General features: G+C 42.5%; 1 protein-coding gene across 1 annotated transcript; it reads left to right on the top strand.

Moving 5' to 3' along the window:
- The first annotated feature begins 780 nt into the window (after nucleotides 1–780).
- On the top strand, nucleotides 781–8,077 carry C15H5orf15 (chromosome 15 C5orf15 homolog). Its single transcript, XM_064521136.1, has 3 exons — nucleotides 781–957; nucleotides 4,789–5,375; nucleotides 6,505–8,077. Exons 1-3 carry the CDS (start codon nucleotides 849–851, stop codon nucleotides 6,634–6,636), a joined length of 828 nt encoding a protein of 275 aa, XP_064377206.1. The 5' UTR covers nucleotides 781–848; the 3' UTR covers nucleotides 6,637–8,077.
- Nucleotides 8,078–20,115: the final 12,038 nt, after the last annotated feature.

The following is a 20,115-nucleotide window of genomic DNA, read 5'->3' on the forward strand; positions in this document are numbered from 1 at the left end:
TACATTTATTGAGGCAGCCAGTTTTGCAAACCTCATGAAAGTGTTTCTCAGGACAAGCCGTAAAAATCCACAGTACACGAGATGATGAATGACCAACTGTTCTGTCTTCAGAGCCAACAACTTCAAGAGAATTAAGGGCTGTATTCACCTTTAAAGCCTTCTGCCTACTGGTGATGGCCTTGTGCTGGTTGGCCCCTTACCTGTAACTGTTAAGTAACTCCCCAGAAGCCTTCAGCTACCTCTCCCTGGTGCCTAGGTAGAGGGACTGAGACCATCTAATACAGAGAATGCAAGGTAATGGGATGAGCTTATCTTTTTCACTGCAGAATTCACCAAGTTGAATTACCTTGCATAAACAAACTAAGTGGTGAGAAGAAGGAATGGGTACGAGCTGGGGCACATTTCAGTCACTTCAAGTATTTTTATCTTTTTGTATGTGAACGATTGACCTCGCTGGTATGGCGATGGGAGGAGATTGTATGTAGGATAAGATGGGTGCGGCCCTCTTCTAGACTTCTCCCACAGAAATCAACCAGCTCAAACACTAAATTGGCAGAGGGTCAAAATTAATTTGTGCGCACTGTACAGACTGTGTGTAAGGAAGGAGAAAACCCGCATTTCTGTCCTCGGGCTGGGCCGCGCCCGCCCCGCCCCAACGGTCGCGCCCGCCTCAACGGTCGCGCCGGCCCCGTCTGTGCGCATGCGCGGCCTCAGCGGCGCTTCCCGCGCACGCGCAGTTCCCGCACACCGACCTGCCTCCTCCCCCCGGCCCCTCGCGCGCATGCGCCCGGGCCGCGCGGCGCCGGGGGGCGGCGCCATCGCCACGTCGGTGGGGGCAGCCCGCGAACATGGCGGCCGCCAGCGAGAGGGGCGCCCCGGCGGCAGCGGCCCGCGCTCTCTGCCTGCTGCTGCTGCTCTGCGGCTGGGCCTTGGCGGCCCGCGGCGAGGCGGCCCCCGGTGAGCGCGGCGGCGGGGTGAGGCGGCCGCGAGCGATGCCCGGCGGCGGGGCGGCCTGAGGGCGTTTCGAGGCTCCGCCGAACCCCCTCCCCGCGGTTTCGTTGAGTCTTTTTCAGCCCTTGGGAGCCCTCGCCGGCCGCCAAGGGCCTCCGGGCGGCGGGGCCGGGCGCGGGGAAGTGGCGGCGGGGTGTTTTCGCCGCGTGCGGTTCGATGTAACGGCTGGGTAGGCCCCGCCGGTGGCGGGCTGGAGCCGGGGCTGCGGGGTCGGGGTGGGGGGGCGCCTGTCGGCGGTCGCCTGCCCTGCGGCGCCGCGCCGCTCCCTCGCCTTCGGCAGCAGTTTCGCAGCCTGCTTAACTCTCCAGGCTTCCAGTCTCGTTTCTCTAACTCTTCTAGCCGCGTATCTGTTTTTAATGGCCCTCTTGTTTTCTAGAAAATAACCTTACGTTACTCCTCGAGCAGAGCCTCAAGCCCGTTTTCTTTCCCTTGAGCCTGTTGACTGCCTTTAACCGAATGCCAGTAAGAGATGCATGTTTCCAGTGCAGTGAGTTTTTATTCGTTTCAGGTAGATCATTGGTTGGGCAGTGGAGAGAGAGAAATCACTGAAGGAAACGAAGGGAATATTTAACCTGTTGCGAGGAGACGCTCCTTGCTTGTTGGTCTGTGTTGTCAGTATGTGAAAAGGTCCAGCCAGTTCCATTCGTGCTCTCCCTCGCCTGGGGAGATGGGTAGGGAATAATGGAAGAAGAAATTCAGGATGAGGAGCAGAAATCTGTAGGGGGAACCAAGAACTTTTAATTTCAAAAATTCTGAAACGGCTCTGTTCTCTAAAAAGTTAATTTTCTTAGAGGATAGCTTTGTCGTATAATGTTTACCAAGAACACAACGTTGTTAGTTCTTCTGTCGCTATGATTAAACATTAAATTCTGTTTATTAAGTTGAGTCATCTCTGGAGTCCAGGCACTACTGTCTTACATCATCTGACAGTGTTGTGTGACTGTGAACAGTACAGCCTCCACTTAAAATGCCAAAAAGTTTTGAGAAGATACCATAAATCACTTATGGTTTGTTTAGCTGCTAAACTTGCTACAACTAGTAAAATAAAAAATCAAAACTTCTTTCTTTTGGGGACAGGAGGAAATTATTTTTTCTTATTAATGTGGGATCTATATATATATATATATGAAATAAAGTTATGTTTGTTGTTTTATTGGACTGTTTTTTAATAGCATATTTTTTTCCTTGATGTCAGTATCCTTCTAAAGAGCCAGCTCAATGTGACCCTATCTAGAATCTGAAATATCACAGTCATGAGATATGTAGATGTTATTAGGTAGTTGTTATCATGTGATTTTTATGGAAAAGGTGGAAAGAGTCTTTGATTTGCTCCCTGACTTTCCTCCTTTTCAGTGAACACCTGAATGAAAAATATTTAAGAACCTGTCTTTTTTGACTTGCTCATTTTTACCATGAAAGAAATAGCTTTTGGAAAAGATAATTGTTTATCATAATTATATAGGAGTTCAGAAATTGTAGTTAAAAGTTCTAGCCCTTTTTATGGGAGAGAGAGAGAGACTGATTGTAGTAATTTCTAGTGAATTAATTTGGCATGTATTTACACTTCTGGATAGTTTTTAAATTGAGTAAAGAAATCATATTGACTTGACTGTTAAAAACTTCTAGTGTCTTTAATGCTGGAAAAGCTACTCACTGTTTTTCCTAAAGGTTAGATGACCGAGTGTGTGAGTGGAATTGAAGCTGCAAGCATTAGCTGTTGGGAATCCCTTACATTTAAGCAGATGTCCTTTTAAAAATTCCAGGTTAAAATGATTACTTCTGTGTTTCCTGAAAAGATACTCATACGGGTCTCTTGGGGGACAATCGTAATACTGCACTCACCTCTACTTTTATTTGTAGCATCTGTTGGAATAAAGACCAGAACTTCTCAGATGCTGTGTTAGTAAGAGAGACTTTCTCTGTATCCAGTATGCTCTGAATAGTCAGTATACTTGTTATATCCAATACATTTCTGTTAAACAGATGTATATAGTTGGGTCATTCGTAATATTAACTCTCCTTTTGAGTCAGCCAAATATTCAAGTTAATATTCTTTAAATGTCTTTTACATGCTCTTTAAAAAGAAATGTATCTTCCCCCCTCAGAATAACACTGCACTAAAGTTTAAGCTTTAACCACAGTTTATAGAAAATATTTTGGGGAGATGTATGCTTCCTTTTGAACTCCTTCTTTCACCTTTTAAGGTGTCCTACATTCACAACTCACTGTTTTGATTTCACTGTAAACTTACAGTGTAATAAATTCAGTTTTACTTGATGATCTTGCGCTTTAGTGAATTTGCTCATTGACTGTGATGTCTGCTTCGGTAGTCTCAAAAATACTTAGATCCTCTTTGTAGAATAAGATTTGTCTTCTCCCTACCCAGTTTCTGATACTACAACAGTGGTGACAAATGGTGGTGTAAAGTGATAATTAAAGTGGTAGTTTCCTTATTTAAAAAAATAGTATTGCTATAAATACAACAGAGATTATGCATTCTTTGAACTTCAGGTGCAGAGAAGTGTCATGTCTAGCTCAGTGGGATTAGTTAGGTCTTTTCTGTTTTACAGTTGGTTAAAATCTATTTCATGCTGGAAAAGTATGCCATGTAAACAAGGAGAAGCCTGTTGTAACTGATCCCGTGTAAATATACATATTTCATGAATAAAGTGATTCAGTATCGTCTGTATAGTACTTTACTTATGAGTAGTTTGACACAAGCAATTGGTTGAATGATTCATTTCTAGAATCTGTAACTCTTCAGTGAGACATGGAGCTCCTTAGGAGCACTCAATGAAAGTATTGTCACTTAAAAAAAAAAAATTCTCGATGTGCCAAAAATACAAGGGAGGTATGGTTCTACTATTTAAATTATGATACCTACTGGAAGTCTAAAATGTGTTTTTCATTTTTAAGGTGCCTCCTGATTTGAATCTAATAGTGAAGTGCTATGAGAAAGTTTGGTTTGTTTTTTGTTGTTTTTCAGGATTAAGAAACATTAACTACTTATAAACTCTCAGCACTTTTTTTCCCACTTTTTTTGGATAGAAAAGAGGGGATGCTGAGTCCTGCATGTGATTTTAATGCTCACCTTGGTTTTTTTCTTAGTTCTGCAAAGCTATCCTAGCATTGGACAGATTATGCATTTGTTCTAAGGGTGCACTGTTGCTGACTTTCTTCATTATAATAACTTGTTATAGGCAAGAGCCTTTCCTATACAAGCATATGTAAATGCTTGGGAGGAGAGGTGCTGGCACCCTGTGTCCCGACTGAAGGAGTTGTTGTGGCATGTTCTCATTTTCTTTTGGCAAAATACGCAAGGGAGAAAGATTTTAAAGCTCTCTTAGCTGCAGGAAAAGTTTTAGTGACCTGAGCAAAATCCCTGGGAGACAGCATGTGATGATGGAGAAAATACTGATCAAGTATGATCCTACAAGGCATCATAAATACACAGAGGGTGAGAGACGTGTCCCTGAAGTCCTAAGTCTGGAAAGTAAGCATGCTTAAATTTTTGAGGGACACCTTGGCATACTGATCTGGTAAGTGTGTCCTTCCAAACTTAAATGCCTGTCCCACTGAAGACTTCTTGAAGTTGCCAAAGTGCAGTTCTGCTTATGAACTCTAAAAAAGTTTGTAGTATGAATTATGCCCCGTCCATGGTATGATTTCTTGGCTGTAAAGTACCTGCTGTGTGAAAATTTTCATTTATAGTTGAAGTATTGCAAGCGAAGTTACTGTCTCGTGTTTAATATTAAATGTTTTTCATCCCTTTCTCAGTGTCTACAAAAGTGGAGGTGCCTCAGAAAAATATTTCCTCTAGAAGTGAGAATGGAACACTTCAAAATGTGACAGATGGCTTGCACAGTATAACGCCAACAAAAAAAGACGTGCCCCCAACAACAGCTAAAATCACTTCTGTGACTGCAGTAAAACCATCTACAGCAAAAGGTGATTCTCTGCTCAATGTTCTCTCTCATGTGGTGACTGTTAGTCCTGTATCTCAAATGGATGTTGATGCTTCTGAAGACACGAAAATTGAGGAAGAGGATCTTCTAACAGATTTGAAAGACACACTAAATAGTTCACCACCCATAATAAAAGAAACTCTGGAGTCTGATGGAGATGACTATGGTCCTTATGAAATGACATCAAATTCCAGATATAGCCCAGACCTTCTAGACATGCCAGAAGACGAGGACTCTGACACCATTAGTAATTATAATGAGGAGGTTAAGTCCCATGAAGAGAAGATAAAAGATGCTGATGTCACAGGTTTGGAAGAAGACAGCCATTTCTTTTTTCATCTGGTTATAGTTGCCTTCTTAGTAGCTGTTGTTTATATCACCTATCACAACAAGAGGAAGGTAGGTATGCTGTTAAAAGTTAAGAGAGATTGCTTTAGTATTTAAAATAAAATTACTTGGACATTGTAAATGTTTTTATAAGAGTAATGTAGCTTTTTGAGAATGAAACCTACTTTGACTACTTAATGATCACAGCAAAACTTTTCTTAATGTCATTTTTATCTGTACAATGAAAATGAATTTGAATCAAACATTTCAGATTGGAAAATTAAATGATAACATAAGCAAACAATCAGTTCATGACATACACTGTCAGTGTATATTACTGACTTCTAGAAATAGGACCTGAGTGAAGTCATGTGAAGGTGATTAACTTATTTTGGTTCTGCCCAGGATTGTAAACAGCAAATTAAGAAAGGTTTAATCTCAAATGATGGGAGAATGTTCTTGATATAAGTATGATAATACTTGTAAGACTTATTCACTTTAAGATGATCTTTATACTCTAGATATTCCTGGGGCTTAACTATGAATTTGTAGGAAATGGTTAGCACTTTGTTTCCAGTTTTACGCAGGCCCCAGCTTATTAGTGATTTAAGGTAAACATTTCTTCAGTATGAACTAATTCTCTGTATCTCAAAAGTTGCCTGATTAGTGTTTTTTTTTTCAAACTATATTGCTACCACAGTAATATGCATAGACAAATTAGACATTCTTAAATCTGATCACTTCAGCGCTTGATTTATCACGTAGCCTCTGTAAGTGCTCTACTGCTATTGCTGAAGGGGGCACTGAGTTACAATGCAGAAACAGTTTATCAGATTGCACTGTTGAGGCTTCTCTTGCCTTTGTTTCACCACCAGTAATACAAGTAATTTTAACGATAGTGAAATGCCAGAATAGGTGAGATGAATAAACTAACAAATGTCACCAAGTTGGGCATAATCTTAATAGCCTGTACATGCAGTACATCTGAAGCTACATACCTGTCCAAACTGAAAGAATTATGGGTGGGGTGCTGACAAGGGCAGTATCGAAATGGCTATTAGTGCCATGTTTTGTAGAAACAGTAATGCCGTTGCCAAGATCACTGGATGGAACTGTGATTATGAATACAACTGTTAAGCTGTCTGTCAAAGCCAAAATATTTCTCCATGTCCTTATACAAGTTGGCTATGTTTTCTTGCAGATCTTCTTGTTGGTCCAGAGCCGAAGATGGCGGGATGGCCTGTGCTCTAGAACAGTGGAATATCATCGTTTAGATCAAAATGTTAATGAAGCAATGCCTTCCCTGAAGATAACCAATGATTATGTATTTTGAAAGCACTGTGATTTGAGTTTGCTGAACTTTTCAGTCTTTGCCTGCCTAGTCATGTAATGATATTCAGGTATTCTAAATATGCCACTTGTACTGAAGTGAGGGGTACTTTCTCTGACCTGGATATTTTTGAGATTAAATCTCATGTGAGATCAAGGGCGTGATACATCTGTTTGCTACTTTGGTCAGGTTTTAAATCGGCTATACAGTTACAGGGTTTAATAATTAGTGCCCTTTCCATTTGTTAAGCATCTTCCCCTTGGAGCATTCTTAATAGTGGTAATGCAAAAAATAAGCATAAAATATTTTAGTTCTAATAAATTTAATGTTTGGCATCGCTGAATCAAATTAATGATCTCCTCGCTAATCACTTACATGGCTCATAAATCCTACTGTATTACAAATTGAAAAATAATTAGTTTTTTCCATGCTTAAATCCTGGTGCTGCAAAACTTCCATCGTGTCTTTTTTCGTTCTTTTTTTTCTCCTTGCCTAGCTTGATCCTATTTTAGGAAGAATAGCTAGCATGACAACTTTATAATTTCTGCATGTGTTCATGCAGTAAATCACTTAAAAATAATTGTTTAAAACACTATTTCAGAAGTTATACACCATATATTTCTTTCAAATGTTCAAGATTTATGAGAAGGTATTGCAGCTTCTTGACTGTCTGTTTTTTTCTCTAATTATATTTATGACTATTTCATTATCTTTATAATTACTGAATGGAAAATAAGCCTTATGATATAGTTTTAGTAAAATATAGGTAGTTGACAGGCTTTCAGTACATCAAAGCTTTCCCTTGAATTTTAAGACAGTTGGGGGACACAGTTATATGGTTTGGTACGTTATGAATAGGAGAGGCCTGAGAATGTACGAAGAATATATTTTGTTATTATTCTGACCCAGGTAACAGGCAGATGAAAGTAATGGTGTGTGGGGCTGCCAGTCTATGGATAGCGCGTGCTCATTTTTGACAGATATTTACGCATTACTGTAAAGCAAGTTACTGGTACATTAGTTTTTTTTTAACCTCGTCTTTTGTATTTTCGTTATTTATGTTTTCATGAGTTGTAAAATTTAATCTCTTTAGTTTTCTGTACATTCTGTTTGTGATTTTGTTTTCAAAGCTGATAAATATGTAAATAATGGTGGATCAGAACCGTAATTAATGACTTGGTATTCAAGTAATTATATAAACTTTTGAAACAAATCAGAACTTTACAGCTATTGGCATGAAGAGTTTGAAGGCGCGAGATTATCTTACTGATGAAACACTAAAACTTCTAAGTCCTACTGTTAAACACTTTCTTTTCATAACCACAAGAAAGTAAAGCACAAACAAAATATACCAAAACTGTTTTCTTGCAGTAATTTTTATTATATTTGGACTTGTATCACTTAATATTTTGAATAAGGTTTTTAAAATAAATGGCAATAATAAGCTTGTGTTTTTTATCTTAACTATTTCAGTGCTTTTATATAGTATATTACCATAAAGAGCTTATTTGTGCTTGGGATTGAACAAACTATTCAAAACCATCTTTTCCATTATTGATGAAATTCACCCTGTGCAGAGGATGTATGCAGTTTGTGTTTTACACTTCTGTTAAATGATAGCTAAGGGTAGATAGTGAAGCTTGATTTAAATCTTTTAAGCTGTAAAAATTAGAAAGGTTAAAAAAAAATATCTTTTAAAGATCTAAGTTGTATAATTAGCAGCACATAGTAATTTTCTGAAATTTTAGTACAGCTTTTTCTCATGGAGGTACTTGAGAATTTCACGTGAACACACCCACATTAAAGCATAACATTGCTTTGGTCAAGATCCAGAGGGTGAGATTACCTCGCAAAGCTCCTTTAGAAGTGTTGGAATTGGAGAGAAGGGGGCTAACAAATGTGTTCCCGCTTAAGAAGGTCAGTAGCTTTCTTTTTAAATACCATTCATAAAAGTTTAGTGTTTTTGGCATTAGATAGTAGTATGTTCACAATTTGCAAAACATTTGTTGTTCCTTTCAACTTGGTACTACAGGCCTTACACAGAACACTGAATGAAATATTAGAGTTCCTGAGAGCATAGGGATACAATGAAATCCAAGTTAAATCTTTTACCTGGACTGCCATTTTCTCTTCATCCCATCCAGGGGATTAGGTCATCATTTTCAGCCTCTTGAGTCTAATGGGTAGAACAATGTTTAAAAACAAGTAGCAAATTTACTCTGATTGAAGTTAACAGAAATGAGGCATATTTTGTTGATTTCTGGAGTTCATAAATGCTACCTTGTTCCATCTTGGATGTTTTCCCAAGCTCTTGAAACATAGTGCAGTTGGCTGAATCAAACCAGTCTAAATGTTTTTCTTCCAGACTTTCTGAACTATTAACAATGCCCTTTTTAAGACTATGTTAATATGTTGGCACAGAAACCTTGCTTTCTGTCCAGTTGTCCTCTCTCCCTGCAAAGACCTTCTGTAGGGAGAGAAGTTTATTAGCCTTCCAGCTCCTAAGCTGTTATTTCCAACAAACCCATTCTTTTAAAACCCCGTAACTTTTGAGGGAGGAAGAATACGCACTGTTAAGCTAGTAATAGGATTGCTTTTTGTATGAGTTTTCAGGGAAATCTGTCTAAGGACTAATATCAACTCAGTTACTAAAAGTACTTCGGAGTTTGTTTTGCAGTTGTGACATTTTAAAATGCTCTTATATTTTAATTCTGCTGTGACAATACTTGTCCCACAGTCGAAGTATTCATCAGTTGCACCTAACACTATTTAGGCCTAATGGAGTAAAACTCACTGTGACTGTAATGTGAATGTTAATAAATTCTCTTCTGAAATGTCTGTTTAGCTGCCTTCTCTGAAAGCTCTCTTGCATGAGGTAGCCTTAGAGTAGAAATTTGTATCTTGAACCTTTTCCTCTTGGTAGTTCTGTCAGTCATGAAATCTTTTTGAGGTGGGTGACTGATTTTTGAGCTTGTGAAATCATGGCTTGCAAGCGTGTGTTTCTCTACCACAGTGCAGCTGGTAGGATGTTTCACTCACAGGACTTATGAGCAATTACTCTTTGCTTCCGCAGCGCTCTGGCTATTGTGCATATCCTCTGTCTCCCAAGTAAGAGAAAAACTTCATCCTTTAACTATTTATACAAATATTTTTTTAACAGGGCCCTCTACCAATAGTACATAAGGGAAGGTTATCTGAATGTTTTTAAATTCACAGAAAATTAACATGCATTTCATATCCTTGAAGTTCTTTAAGCAGTATATGCCAGTGGGCTTCGTTTTCAGAATTCTCTAAAGTTACTCGCTTTTAGAATGTTAAGGTATCTTAAATACTTCAGGCGCTCCATAAAGTTGGCGGTGAGTGTAGCAAGCTGCCCCAAGAGATAGGCTTTCAAACTGGTGATTGTATTGTTCTGGAAAAGTAGCAGAAAGTTAGCCCTTGTTTGCAGATGCATCTAAGCAAATTAATTTTAAATGATGATGTTTGTGGAATATGACTGTTTTAAAAACCTGCCTGCCACAGGTCCTCTCCAGCATTCAACTAGCAATGCCACCATAATGTAGAGGGTGTAGTACTAATTAACACTGGTTATTTGTGTCCTGAAGGAGCGAATGCTAAATAATCAGCTTGTTGCTGACATAATCCTGCCATCCAGTCCCTCAAACGTGGTGGGGAATCCGAGGTTGAAGGTTAGTCAGTGTTCATACCAGTACTTGCTCGCTTTGACTTGTAGTGACACAATGCCAGAAAAAGAGTTAGAAGGTAGTGACACTGTCACCTTGACCCCGGAGAGTGACTGTGCTGAAATGCTTCTCCAGTGCACTCCTGCACCGTTCTCTCCTCTTGGTACCGTAAAAAAGGGAGCACATGCTTGTACGGACTAAAGATTTGAAACACACTCAATGACTTCAAATCTTTCTTTTCTAGGAAATTGTTGCTTTTGCCATAGCCCTTGGATTGTTGCCTTAACAGGGGAATTACCTTGCCAAATTGAGCTGGGTGGTTTGATATGCTGTTTCCTAATAGCACCAATAAAGAAGGAAAGGTTTCATATGATCCAATTTTATAAGGACTCCACCAGCACCTGAGGAGTGGGGCATATGTCATCCATTGTGTAATAAAAGAGCCATTTGCTGATGTGGTAATTAGGATTGAACTACTGTTTTTTTAATTTCTTTAATTGAATTTGCTTGTGGAAAGTTAAGAGCAGGCAATCAAAAATTCATAAAGTGCTGAGATCAAATAGTAGAGGAAAAAGCAAGCAAATTTATGTCAGGTCTTACCAACAAGAAATGTCTTGATGAATTTCTTCACTGAAGAAAGGAAACTTTCTCCCATTAAGGTGAATTATGACTTCCATCAATATTCTGATAAAAGGAATAAAATATTCCTGAAGAGCTTTCTGATTAAACTTCTCAAGATGAAAGTTGAAGCTCTATTTATGTAGGTTCTCGTTAGTGGTTTGGTTTTATGAAATGAGGAAAGAAATAATGAATAGGATAGTTTAAACAAATGATACATTTCACTTTTACTATCCAGGAAATCAGGTATTCTAAAATATTTATGGTTTAATTTCCATTTAGTACCAGTGCATATTATTCAGCTAAGTGAACTGTCCTTGGCTGCTGCTCAGCTGTATACAGGGTGAAAAGGGAAAGGTTTATCTGAACAGGGTAGTTTGAGTTATGGGAAATTCATTTGCAACATGGAGATGAAAAATGTAGTAGCTCTTAATTTAAATGCTACAAAAATATTAGGGAAAAGGGATATTTCTGTAGCTCTGATAATAGGTTATTACTATTATAATAGGGTGTCTGCGTTACTGAGCGAGCACTGACACCGAGGGAGGCAGCTCGTGCTTTCCCTTTCGTGTCTCACCCTTGTCCCGGTCCTGCTCCCAGCCACGCTGGGCACTGTGCTCTGGAAGGTGAGCAGGTTGCTAAGCTGGCAAAACAATTCTTCTTTGTTTTTGTTTTTTTTTTTTAAATTCTTCCTGGGTTGATTTTGGTGCACTGAGCTGGTTTACCACGCAGTTAGAGCTGGCTCAAGGTAAGCAGTGGGAGCATTTAGGACAGGGCCATGGGAACATTCCCCTTTCAGTAGCAGCAAACTGTTAATTTGGCTTCTCATGAAACTGTAAAGCCATTATTAAGCTATCTCATAAAACCACCGCTGAAACAAGCATTTTACACCCTGGAGCTTGGGTGAGCTACCAGTCCCAGCAGTCTGGGTTTTATTGCTGAAAGGCCAGGCTGACCTGAAGCTCGGGGGTTTCTCTCCGTTTTGGCTTTGGTTTTGTAGTGTGTGTTGGGAGAGAAATCCCTGGTGGCCTCTCCGGGGAGGCCGAGGGGTGTCGCGATGTGGTGCGACGTGGTGCCCAGGGTCAGAGCACCCGTGGGGCTGTGCAGCCGGCTCAGCCTCTGGGTCCCAGGCGTGACCTGCAGCTGCGGTTAGCACTCCCGTAAGGCTGAGTGGCTTTATGCCAGTGCTAAATCCTCGTGTAAGGCTGATAGAGCTGTAATCTTGAAGGCCGTATATTCTAGCCACCACAAAGCAGCAGAAGTAATAACATGATTCTTACGCTTTTCCTTTTAAAATTGAATGTTCTTTAAGGAGGAGCCCACTGTACTCTTTTCTGCTAAACTTCTGATACAGAGTATATAAATACCCTCATTTTAACAAAAATGGTTAGTATCAGAACTTCTCAGCTTCACTGTTTCCATTATATTTAATTAGAAAACAAAGAGTGAGATCTTTTCTATAATTGGTCCTTGAATCATTATTAAAATCACTTAGCAGCCTCCTTAAACTTATTTTTAATTACAAGGTCTATTGCCTTGTTAAATTATTAACACTGAAAATCACTTATCTCGGCAATTTTGTATCTTTATTAAAATGAAAATACCAAGGTCATATTATACTTATTGAGGTGCACTCATGGTTTTATTTATTATGGGTGAAATGAAACCAGAGCTAATCATTGTACTTTGTATGATTCTGTGAACAGTGTTCAAATGTATGTGATTAGCTATTTAAGGAAACCAGTGGGGTAAGAGCTTAAGTTCCAATTCACAGATGTACTGAGGAGGCTGAACTATTATTTTAAATACAGATTACATGAATTAGGGGAATAATTCTTCATTTCACAAAGTTGCTATTCATTGTCAGCTCACTCGGTGAAGGTGTGGATTACGCTGCGTGTTCTTTAGCACCTTATGGCCTTTCATCTTCCGGTGTCATACGGTGACCCGTCACGATTAGTGGAGGTGCTTTTGGTCTCTGCCATTGATTTGCAGTTTGTGGGAGGGGAAAACACTTATGCTCTCTGTTCCCCCTCTGCAAGGGAGGGACAATGACTAAAACTTTCAAAAGTACCTTTGTACTAGAGGTCCCTGTATCACAGTGAGCCCCGATGGCTCCGCTCAGGTTAATGCATGCTTATTCTTAGTAGTTCTGCTAAGTTTCCACGTGAATTTGGACCAGGGGTGGCTGTTCCTGAGCTGCAGTCACCGGGGTATGTTGGGACAAGGAACATCAAGTAATTCTTTATGCAAAGTGCTTTCAACAGCTAAAAAATTCTCCTTACTATATTGGCTGGCATCTGGGAGACAGACGCTTCTTGCACTGTGTCAGTGATGAAAGTACAGTCCCGAAAATGGTCTCTGGAAATGGCATTTCGTGGTTCTGTGAAGTCTGGGAAGGGCAAGTTCATCTTCAGCTCGCTGTCGACACACACATTAATCAGCTGAGCCTCAGAACCGCGCTGAGTCCTTCCGCACTATACGTAGCCTGATTTGGAGAAGGAGCTTGTGGGTATTTTCAGAAGCAAGCCAGGGACAAAGGACGAGGGAGGTTTTGACGTCCCCGCCGCAGGGAAGCGGTGAGCGAGCCCCTTTCCATTTCGGCCTTACAGTACGGAGGAGCCTCGCTCTGCTGGGAGCAAGGTGGTGTCTGCGGTGAGAATAACTGGATATTCCCGTCTTCATGGCACTTCGCCAGAGCGTTATCTGCTCCCGTGCCTGGCTCCCTTTGGCGGGGAAGGATAAAACACTAAGTGAAAGTCGTATTATAGGAAGAATTCAGCGGCGAGACGGAAGAGGGTATTTTAACCGGCAATCAAGCCTACCTTGCCGACGCTGGGAAACTGTCACTACTGAAGACAAGTTTTCTCTAAGTAATAGCCGGAAGAAAAATACTCAGCAGTTGAGACGTTAAAATAACAATTCCCTTTCCGTGCTGCTCCTCTCGCCGGAGAAGCATCCAGCAGAGGGTAGTGTGCCCACGCCGTACCGCGTGCTCCTGCGCCGGCGGAAAGCTGGAGCGGTGCTGGGCGAGCGTAAAATGCGCGCTGGGATCCCGTCAGACGGGCGCTGCCGTTGCGGGACGCGCTGTGCGATCCCGTGGAGCACGCGCCTTCGATTCCGCTCCTTTGCTTAGGAAAGGAGGAGCCGTGTCTCCATCCTGCGTTGCGTACCTGCTCGTCGGGTGCGATCGGCTTTGATCGTGTGCGTACGTGCCGAGTTGGCGAACGGTCCCTCTGCAACAGAGTTTTTACTCTTGTGATATTCCTCCTGCCAGAGCAATAAACGCTCAGCTTCGCGTGCGCCAGCCGGCCGTCTGCAGCGCCCGGTGCTGCGCGGGGACCGCAGAGCCCAGGGGGGACACAGCCGCTGCTGCGAGCTGCTCACCCAAGCTTTTTTTTTAAAAAAACCTCCAGAAATGGCGATTTCCCATCCTTCCTCAGAAAGTAGCCCTGTGCCGTCTCCGTTTGCCGCTGCGCCCAGCCGCAGCGCATTGCCACGTAGAGCTAGGGAACACGACTTGCTCTCCGTCATTACGCCTGTTCGTGCTCAGTCCCGTGGCCCGTTGTGCAGAGCTGGGGTGTTAGAGCACTTCGTGGTGTCCTGTAGGGCTGCTGTCCGTCTGGGTTTCTCTAGGGCCTTTTTTCCCTGTTTGGAAGTTCTGGTTAGATAAAATGAGGAATTGGGGGCGTTTTTCCAGGCTGTCCCGCTGTGGGATCTGTAGATGTCACAGGTCTGTGTGGGTGTAGCAGCTGGTTCAGTGCTTGTGCAATGAGCTCAACGCACCTTGAACACGATGGACTTGCTCTTCTTACACTGAGTTACGCAGGCCTGTGGGTTTTTTTTTTTTCCCTGAAAAATTTGGGGCTCTAACATCATGAGTGCCAATGTATTAATCTAGCTCAGCTGTTATAATAGGTTTATATGGATAAAAATTGTCTTCACTCTTGTGCTGCTCAACAAAATAACCTCCAACTTCAAAATCACAGGCATCTTCCCTAAGCCTGGGGAAAAATAAATCTGCTTCCACAACCCAGCATACGTTTCTATTATTGTGCAAGAGGAAAACACGGAAAAACAAAGCCACCAGTCTCTCTAGGTGTTGCTGCGTGGTAACACAGAAATAGATACAAAGAAAAAAATGCTGCTAATTACGGGATTATAACATGATGAATTGTACCTGACAGCATCTAACCTTTTCCAGAGCGATGTACAAATGATTGCTATGTGCTTGAGCAGATACAGATTTAGAAAGATGTCACCAAGACACTAGTTAATAGATTAATTACATTCATGCTGCTAATACCCATTTCTTTGTTGGACTTCATGTCTGAAGAGTGCTTATTTTATATTTGTAAATAGTTTGCTTGTCTAATTGCTTGCTTAGCCGTTTCTCCTTTCGAGAACACGCGGATGTGCCGCCGTCGTATGGAAGCTGCTAAGGCCTGCGGAGCTGCACCGCTGGGCAGGATCGCTCGCTAGCAGGGGCAGGGGAGACAGACGGGGAAAGAGACCCTTCCTCCATTTCAGAGAGGCATGGAAGGTCTTCAGTCAACTTCTGCTTGCTCTCGGATTATCTCCAATTCAATTCTTCTTTTTCTTTCAGTTCTAAAATAAATGCAGTGTCCATTGCCTGGAATGATGGCAGACTGGAGACCATCACTGTGGGAATTTTACGTCTTCAGTAATACTCATGTGTCACCCTTTCTTGTTCAAGGCTAGACATGCGGTGTGGCCATTTGAGCCATCAAAGGCTGTAGGAACCCTTCTTATGGCTTTAGGATATGTGCAGGTGCCATATATATTCCATATGTAACAAATGAGAGCAGGTAAGGGTCGCTCACGTCTTGCCCTCAGAAGCCGGGCTTTTTGATCCCAGGATGTCTAAAGCAGGCCCGGTATTGGAAACTCTTTCTTCATGTTTACAGACCCCATTAACTTCTCTGAACACTGATTGCAATTCCAAATACTGAGTGGTCAAAAGAGAGCTTTGTCAATGCTCAAAGGACTCCAATGTGTCTTTGAGGTGTGTCAGTCCTTGCGACTATTCTTCTTCAAGCTGTATGCAAAAAATAAAATCGAATGTAAAACTTAAAACACCCACTAAATTGATGCGGTTGTTAACATGCCTTCTTTCCAAGGATTAAGGTGATTGATTTCCTAACAAAGGTTAATCAGAACTACAAGACTAAAAGGAAAATGGCCATGATGGCACCCACCACGCCTCCTCGTTGACTTCCTGCGTTCTTACTTTAAAACACGCCAGTCCTGCAATGTAGATTCTGGTGAGGTGGAAATACCTGCAGGAGAGATGGCTTGCCATTAAAATATGCCAGTGAAACTCTTCTGGACAGTTTGGAGCTAATGTTGTTTAAGAAGTGGCAGAATGACAGTAGCTCAGGAGTGATAGTGGATGGCGACTCATGATTATCCTCGTGCATGTGTTAAATATCTGCATGTACTTTGTATAAATTAAATACCTTTGGAAGTTTTGGACTGAATTGAATGCTTATTCACTTATTAAAAGTGCTGTGGCTCCCTTAGGCCTCTCCAATTTCTATTAAATATCAGAGTGGTGCCACAGCGGTGCATGCAGTGATGATCTATTGTTTCTTGCTCATAGTAAAGTCTTGTAAAGCCTCGTAAAGCTTCGCCATTCCTGAGATTAGTAACGGTAATGACTAATGGTCCTACCAAAGGTCCTAGATGATCTAGCTGGGGTGCTAATAAATAACCGAAGATAGGCTAAGTTCAAATGGTAGAACTGAAACGTAAGTGAATATTGCTGGACGGCATCGCTGCAGTGAACATAGCAAGATTAAATTAGTCTGCATCTTCCCGTCTAGTTTCTTGGCATGTTGACTGGTGTTTTAATCCCTCTCTAGAGTGAATTCCAAGCAGATGCTTGTGTCTGAGAGCATCTGAGGGCGGAGGCTTTAGAGATGATGGTCCAGGCTCTGATGCTGTTACTCAAGTGGGATTATACCTTACTTCATAAGCAATCCCACCAAATTCAGTACAACAAACTGAGGAGAATTCAAGGCAATAAAGGTTCAAATTAAACTGAGCACTGTCTGAAGCACTATAGCTGAAACTTGTTCCTGTTGAAATGCCTTTGACAGCGTGCGCTGGAATTACGGGAAGGACAAAGTGGGCTCAAGGTCCTTGGACAGGCTTTTCTTCTTTTTGCCAGACGGTCTCATTCTTGTCTGGGCATGCAGCTATCTTTACCCCTCCCTCTGAATAGCCACTGGGGTTAGTGTCAGCAGGAGATTCATTGAGGGCGTGGAGCAAAAGAGAAAAGTTCTGTCTAGCCGAGGAAATAAAAGAAATTGCAGAAAAGCAAAGGGTGTTTCTGGCTGCTTGGCCCCTGGTTTGAATGCACTGAAAATGCAGTTTCTTCCCCTTCCTCCAAAGCTCGTTGTTTGAAGGTGTTTTTAATACCTTACCCGTCTGGGAAAGGGGAGGGGAGTCCCATATTAGCAGTACGGATGGGGAGCTGCTGTTGTGTGAACATGAAAGGAGGGAAAAGACGCCACATTGTCTCTAAAAGTGAACAATCCCTGTCTTCAGTTTGCGGAGCTTGCTACAAAGCATGGCTTAAAATGACCGGCCGGCTAAGGAAAGGGGTTGGCTGCGTTCCCCTTCAAGTTCGGGACACCTCTCTGCGAGGCTGGAGCCACATTCGTATTTAAGGCAGGAGAGGGGGGGGGTCAGCCCTTGCATCGACACCGAACGGGTGAACGTCTGGGCTTGGGCTCACGGGAGCCGCACCAGCAAACCTTTCCCAGGCTGCTCCCGTGCCTGTGGTGCCCATGACCCGGACAGGCCCGAGCAAGCAGCCAACCTGCAGCTTTCACAGGTCAATGCCAGTCCCTGTGGCTTCTCCATCCTGAAGGATTACGGAAGTGTCAGATGTTCTCATGGGCATTTTCACATGACCTGTTTTGGACATCCACTCTAGGGTGAGATGAATGGTGCCTTAGAGGTGCTTCTCGCTCGACTAAAGAGAGCCTGGGGCGCCGGCTCAGAGGCGGCTGTCCACCTCCCGGAGGTCTGACGTTCGCCGGATGAGCCCCCAGTAGCTGCGAGGTGGGAAATGCCATTTACACGAAGGAATGGTCTGACATAATCCTACAGATCCCAAGTAGCTTATTCCCCAACCCTGGAATTACACGGCTTGATCAGCATTGCTGAGCCTTAATCAGCTGTTAGGAACCCAACAGTGACGAAGGCGTGCAAATAATACAGTGAGCTTACGTATTTCAGAACGAGATTATCCTGAAATATTTACTATAGAAGTGTTGATGGAACCAGCATGTTCCTGTCAAAATGTCTGGCTGATGTGTGGGTTTCAAATAACCCTGAGCTCTGAGATATTTAAAAGCTCTTCCAAAGAAATCCTTCTGTCTTTGGGGATGTCATCTGGTTCTTTTATATCCATCCTGCTAAAAACTATCTTCTTCCTTTTGAGTGTGAATATTTGAGTGTTGCAGTTTCCCTGGTTTGGTGAGCGGGGACATTTACAGATTTTTATACAGGTATTTACCCATTTTTGTGGAAACCTCTTTGGACAGGTAGAGTTCTTCACTACAAAAATGATGCGTGCAGTACAGTTATTACCTATTATCATCAAACCTCTTTAAAAACAGAACAAAACAGATCCCGGGATATTTTCCTCTCAAAGGACACACAATACCCCAGCAGAGTTTTGACCCAGAAAAAGAAGTGCAAGAGACAACAGTCTAAGTCTATGTAGCTGCTACACTGAATTTATAATTCAAAAGAGATTTTTGAGACTTTATTGCTTTGAAGTGGCCCAAAGAGCGGGGAACGTAGCAGTTGGGTTGGGGTGAGAGCAGTCACAGCCGGCGTGCATCTCGCCTTGCAGTCCCACAGCAATACGCTCTCCCATGCTTCCCCATCTGCCCTTTGGGTTAGTAATTGGACATCTGAGAGCCTTTCCAACTGAAATTTAGTGCATCCTGGACATCGACTGAAAATACACACTGCAATTATTCTGTAGCAGTGGCCTTATTCTGCTCCGTGCCCGTGGCCTGAGGGTTTCTTGGCCAGCAGCGGATGGGAGATGTCGAGGGGTGCAGCAAGCAGGGAGTGCCTGCCCGTCCCCGTCCCCGTCCCCGTCCCCCTCTTTCTGCGGCACGTCACAGCCGGGAGCGCTCGCTTGGTGCCACGTGCTGTGGGTAGTTGCAGAGCAGTCCAAGCTTCGGGAATCTGTGATATTTGAAAGCAGAAAAACGTACAATTGAATCCCTTCCTCTCCAGTTACATCTTCACTGTTCTACCACGTTTTAGGGCTTACACGCGAACTTTTGTCTTTGCCTTTTTTAAGTAGATTAACACTTTATAAATAAAGATAAGAGACCTATGAAAACTCTGGAGAAAGACAGTATTTGTGGTGATAAATTATGCAGCAGCCCTGCCAGTGATGTCTGTGTTCATTAACAGCGTGATGCGACACATATTTCATTTGATGCCAAGCTGAAAGACAAGCCTTTCCTTGTCTCCGTAACCGATCCACACATCCTAATTAAGCAGTAAGAGCTTAACCCTGCGGTAACGCAGCTTGGGCTTGTCCAAGCGTGGGTGCAGGGGCCGGGACCGCAGCCCTGCGAGCTGGCAGCCCGTGTTCATTCCCGACTAGTGTGCCTAATGACGGCCATCTGGGCTCGGGCGTGTTGACACGTACCTAGATCGACTTGCAACAACACAGCAGTAAAATCACAAGATGCCGACAATCTGTTTGTAATCTCCTCGAGAACATCACCACCTGCATCCCGGGCCTAAGAGACAGTAAATACTGCCTTCTGAGCAGGATGGCTAAAACCTCCCCCAGTTTCAATTGCAAGGGTTGAATTTTGCAAATATTGTAAAGCTTTTTTCAAGAATGCAGCATTTACTTTTGCTCTTTTTTTTTTTTCTGTGACTTGCTCTGCTTTCCTGGGAGCCTGTTGTTCAAAGCTCAGCCCAAGGATTTATAGAGCCCTGCGTTACAGCTGACCTTATGGCCCTAGGATCAGGTGAGATGCTTTGCAGCAAAATTGCGCATAGCACCGGACTTACTGTCTATTGCAGAGGGAGAAAAGAGACTCTTAATTTGGACATGTGTTTCCCAGTCCACAAAGATGTCTCTTCTGGCTGTAACAATATCTCAGGCTGA

Source organism: Dromaius novaehollandiae, chromosome 15 (genome assembly GCF_036370855.1).
Source record: "Dromaius novaehollandiae isolate bDroNov1 chromosome 15, bDroNov1.hap1, whole genome shotgun sequence".
Taxonomy (NCBI): Eukaryota; Metazoa; Chordata; class Aves; order Casuariiformes; family Dromaiidae; genus Dromaius; species Dromaius novaehollandiae.

Excerpts from the sequence above, each read along its gene's own strand:
- C15H5orf15 (XM_064521136.1), top strand. The coding sequence starts at position 849 with ATGGCGGCCGCCAGCGAGAGGGGCGCCCCGGCGGCAGCGGCCCGCGCT. Across the intron at positions 958-4,788 it reads CCGCGGCGAGGCGGCCCCCG|TGTCTACAAAAGTGGAGGTG; the intron begins GTGAGCGCGGCG and ends TCCCTTTCTCAG. Across the intron at positions 5,376-6,504 it reads CCTATCACAACAAGAGGAAG|ATCTTCTTGTTGGTCCAGAG; the intron begins GTAGGTATGCTG and ends GTTTTCTTGCAG.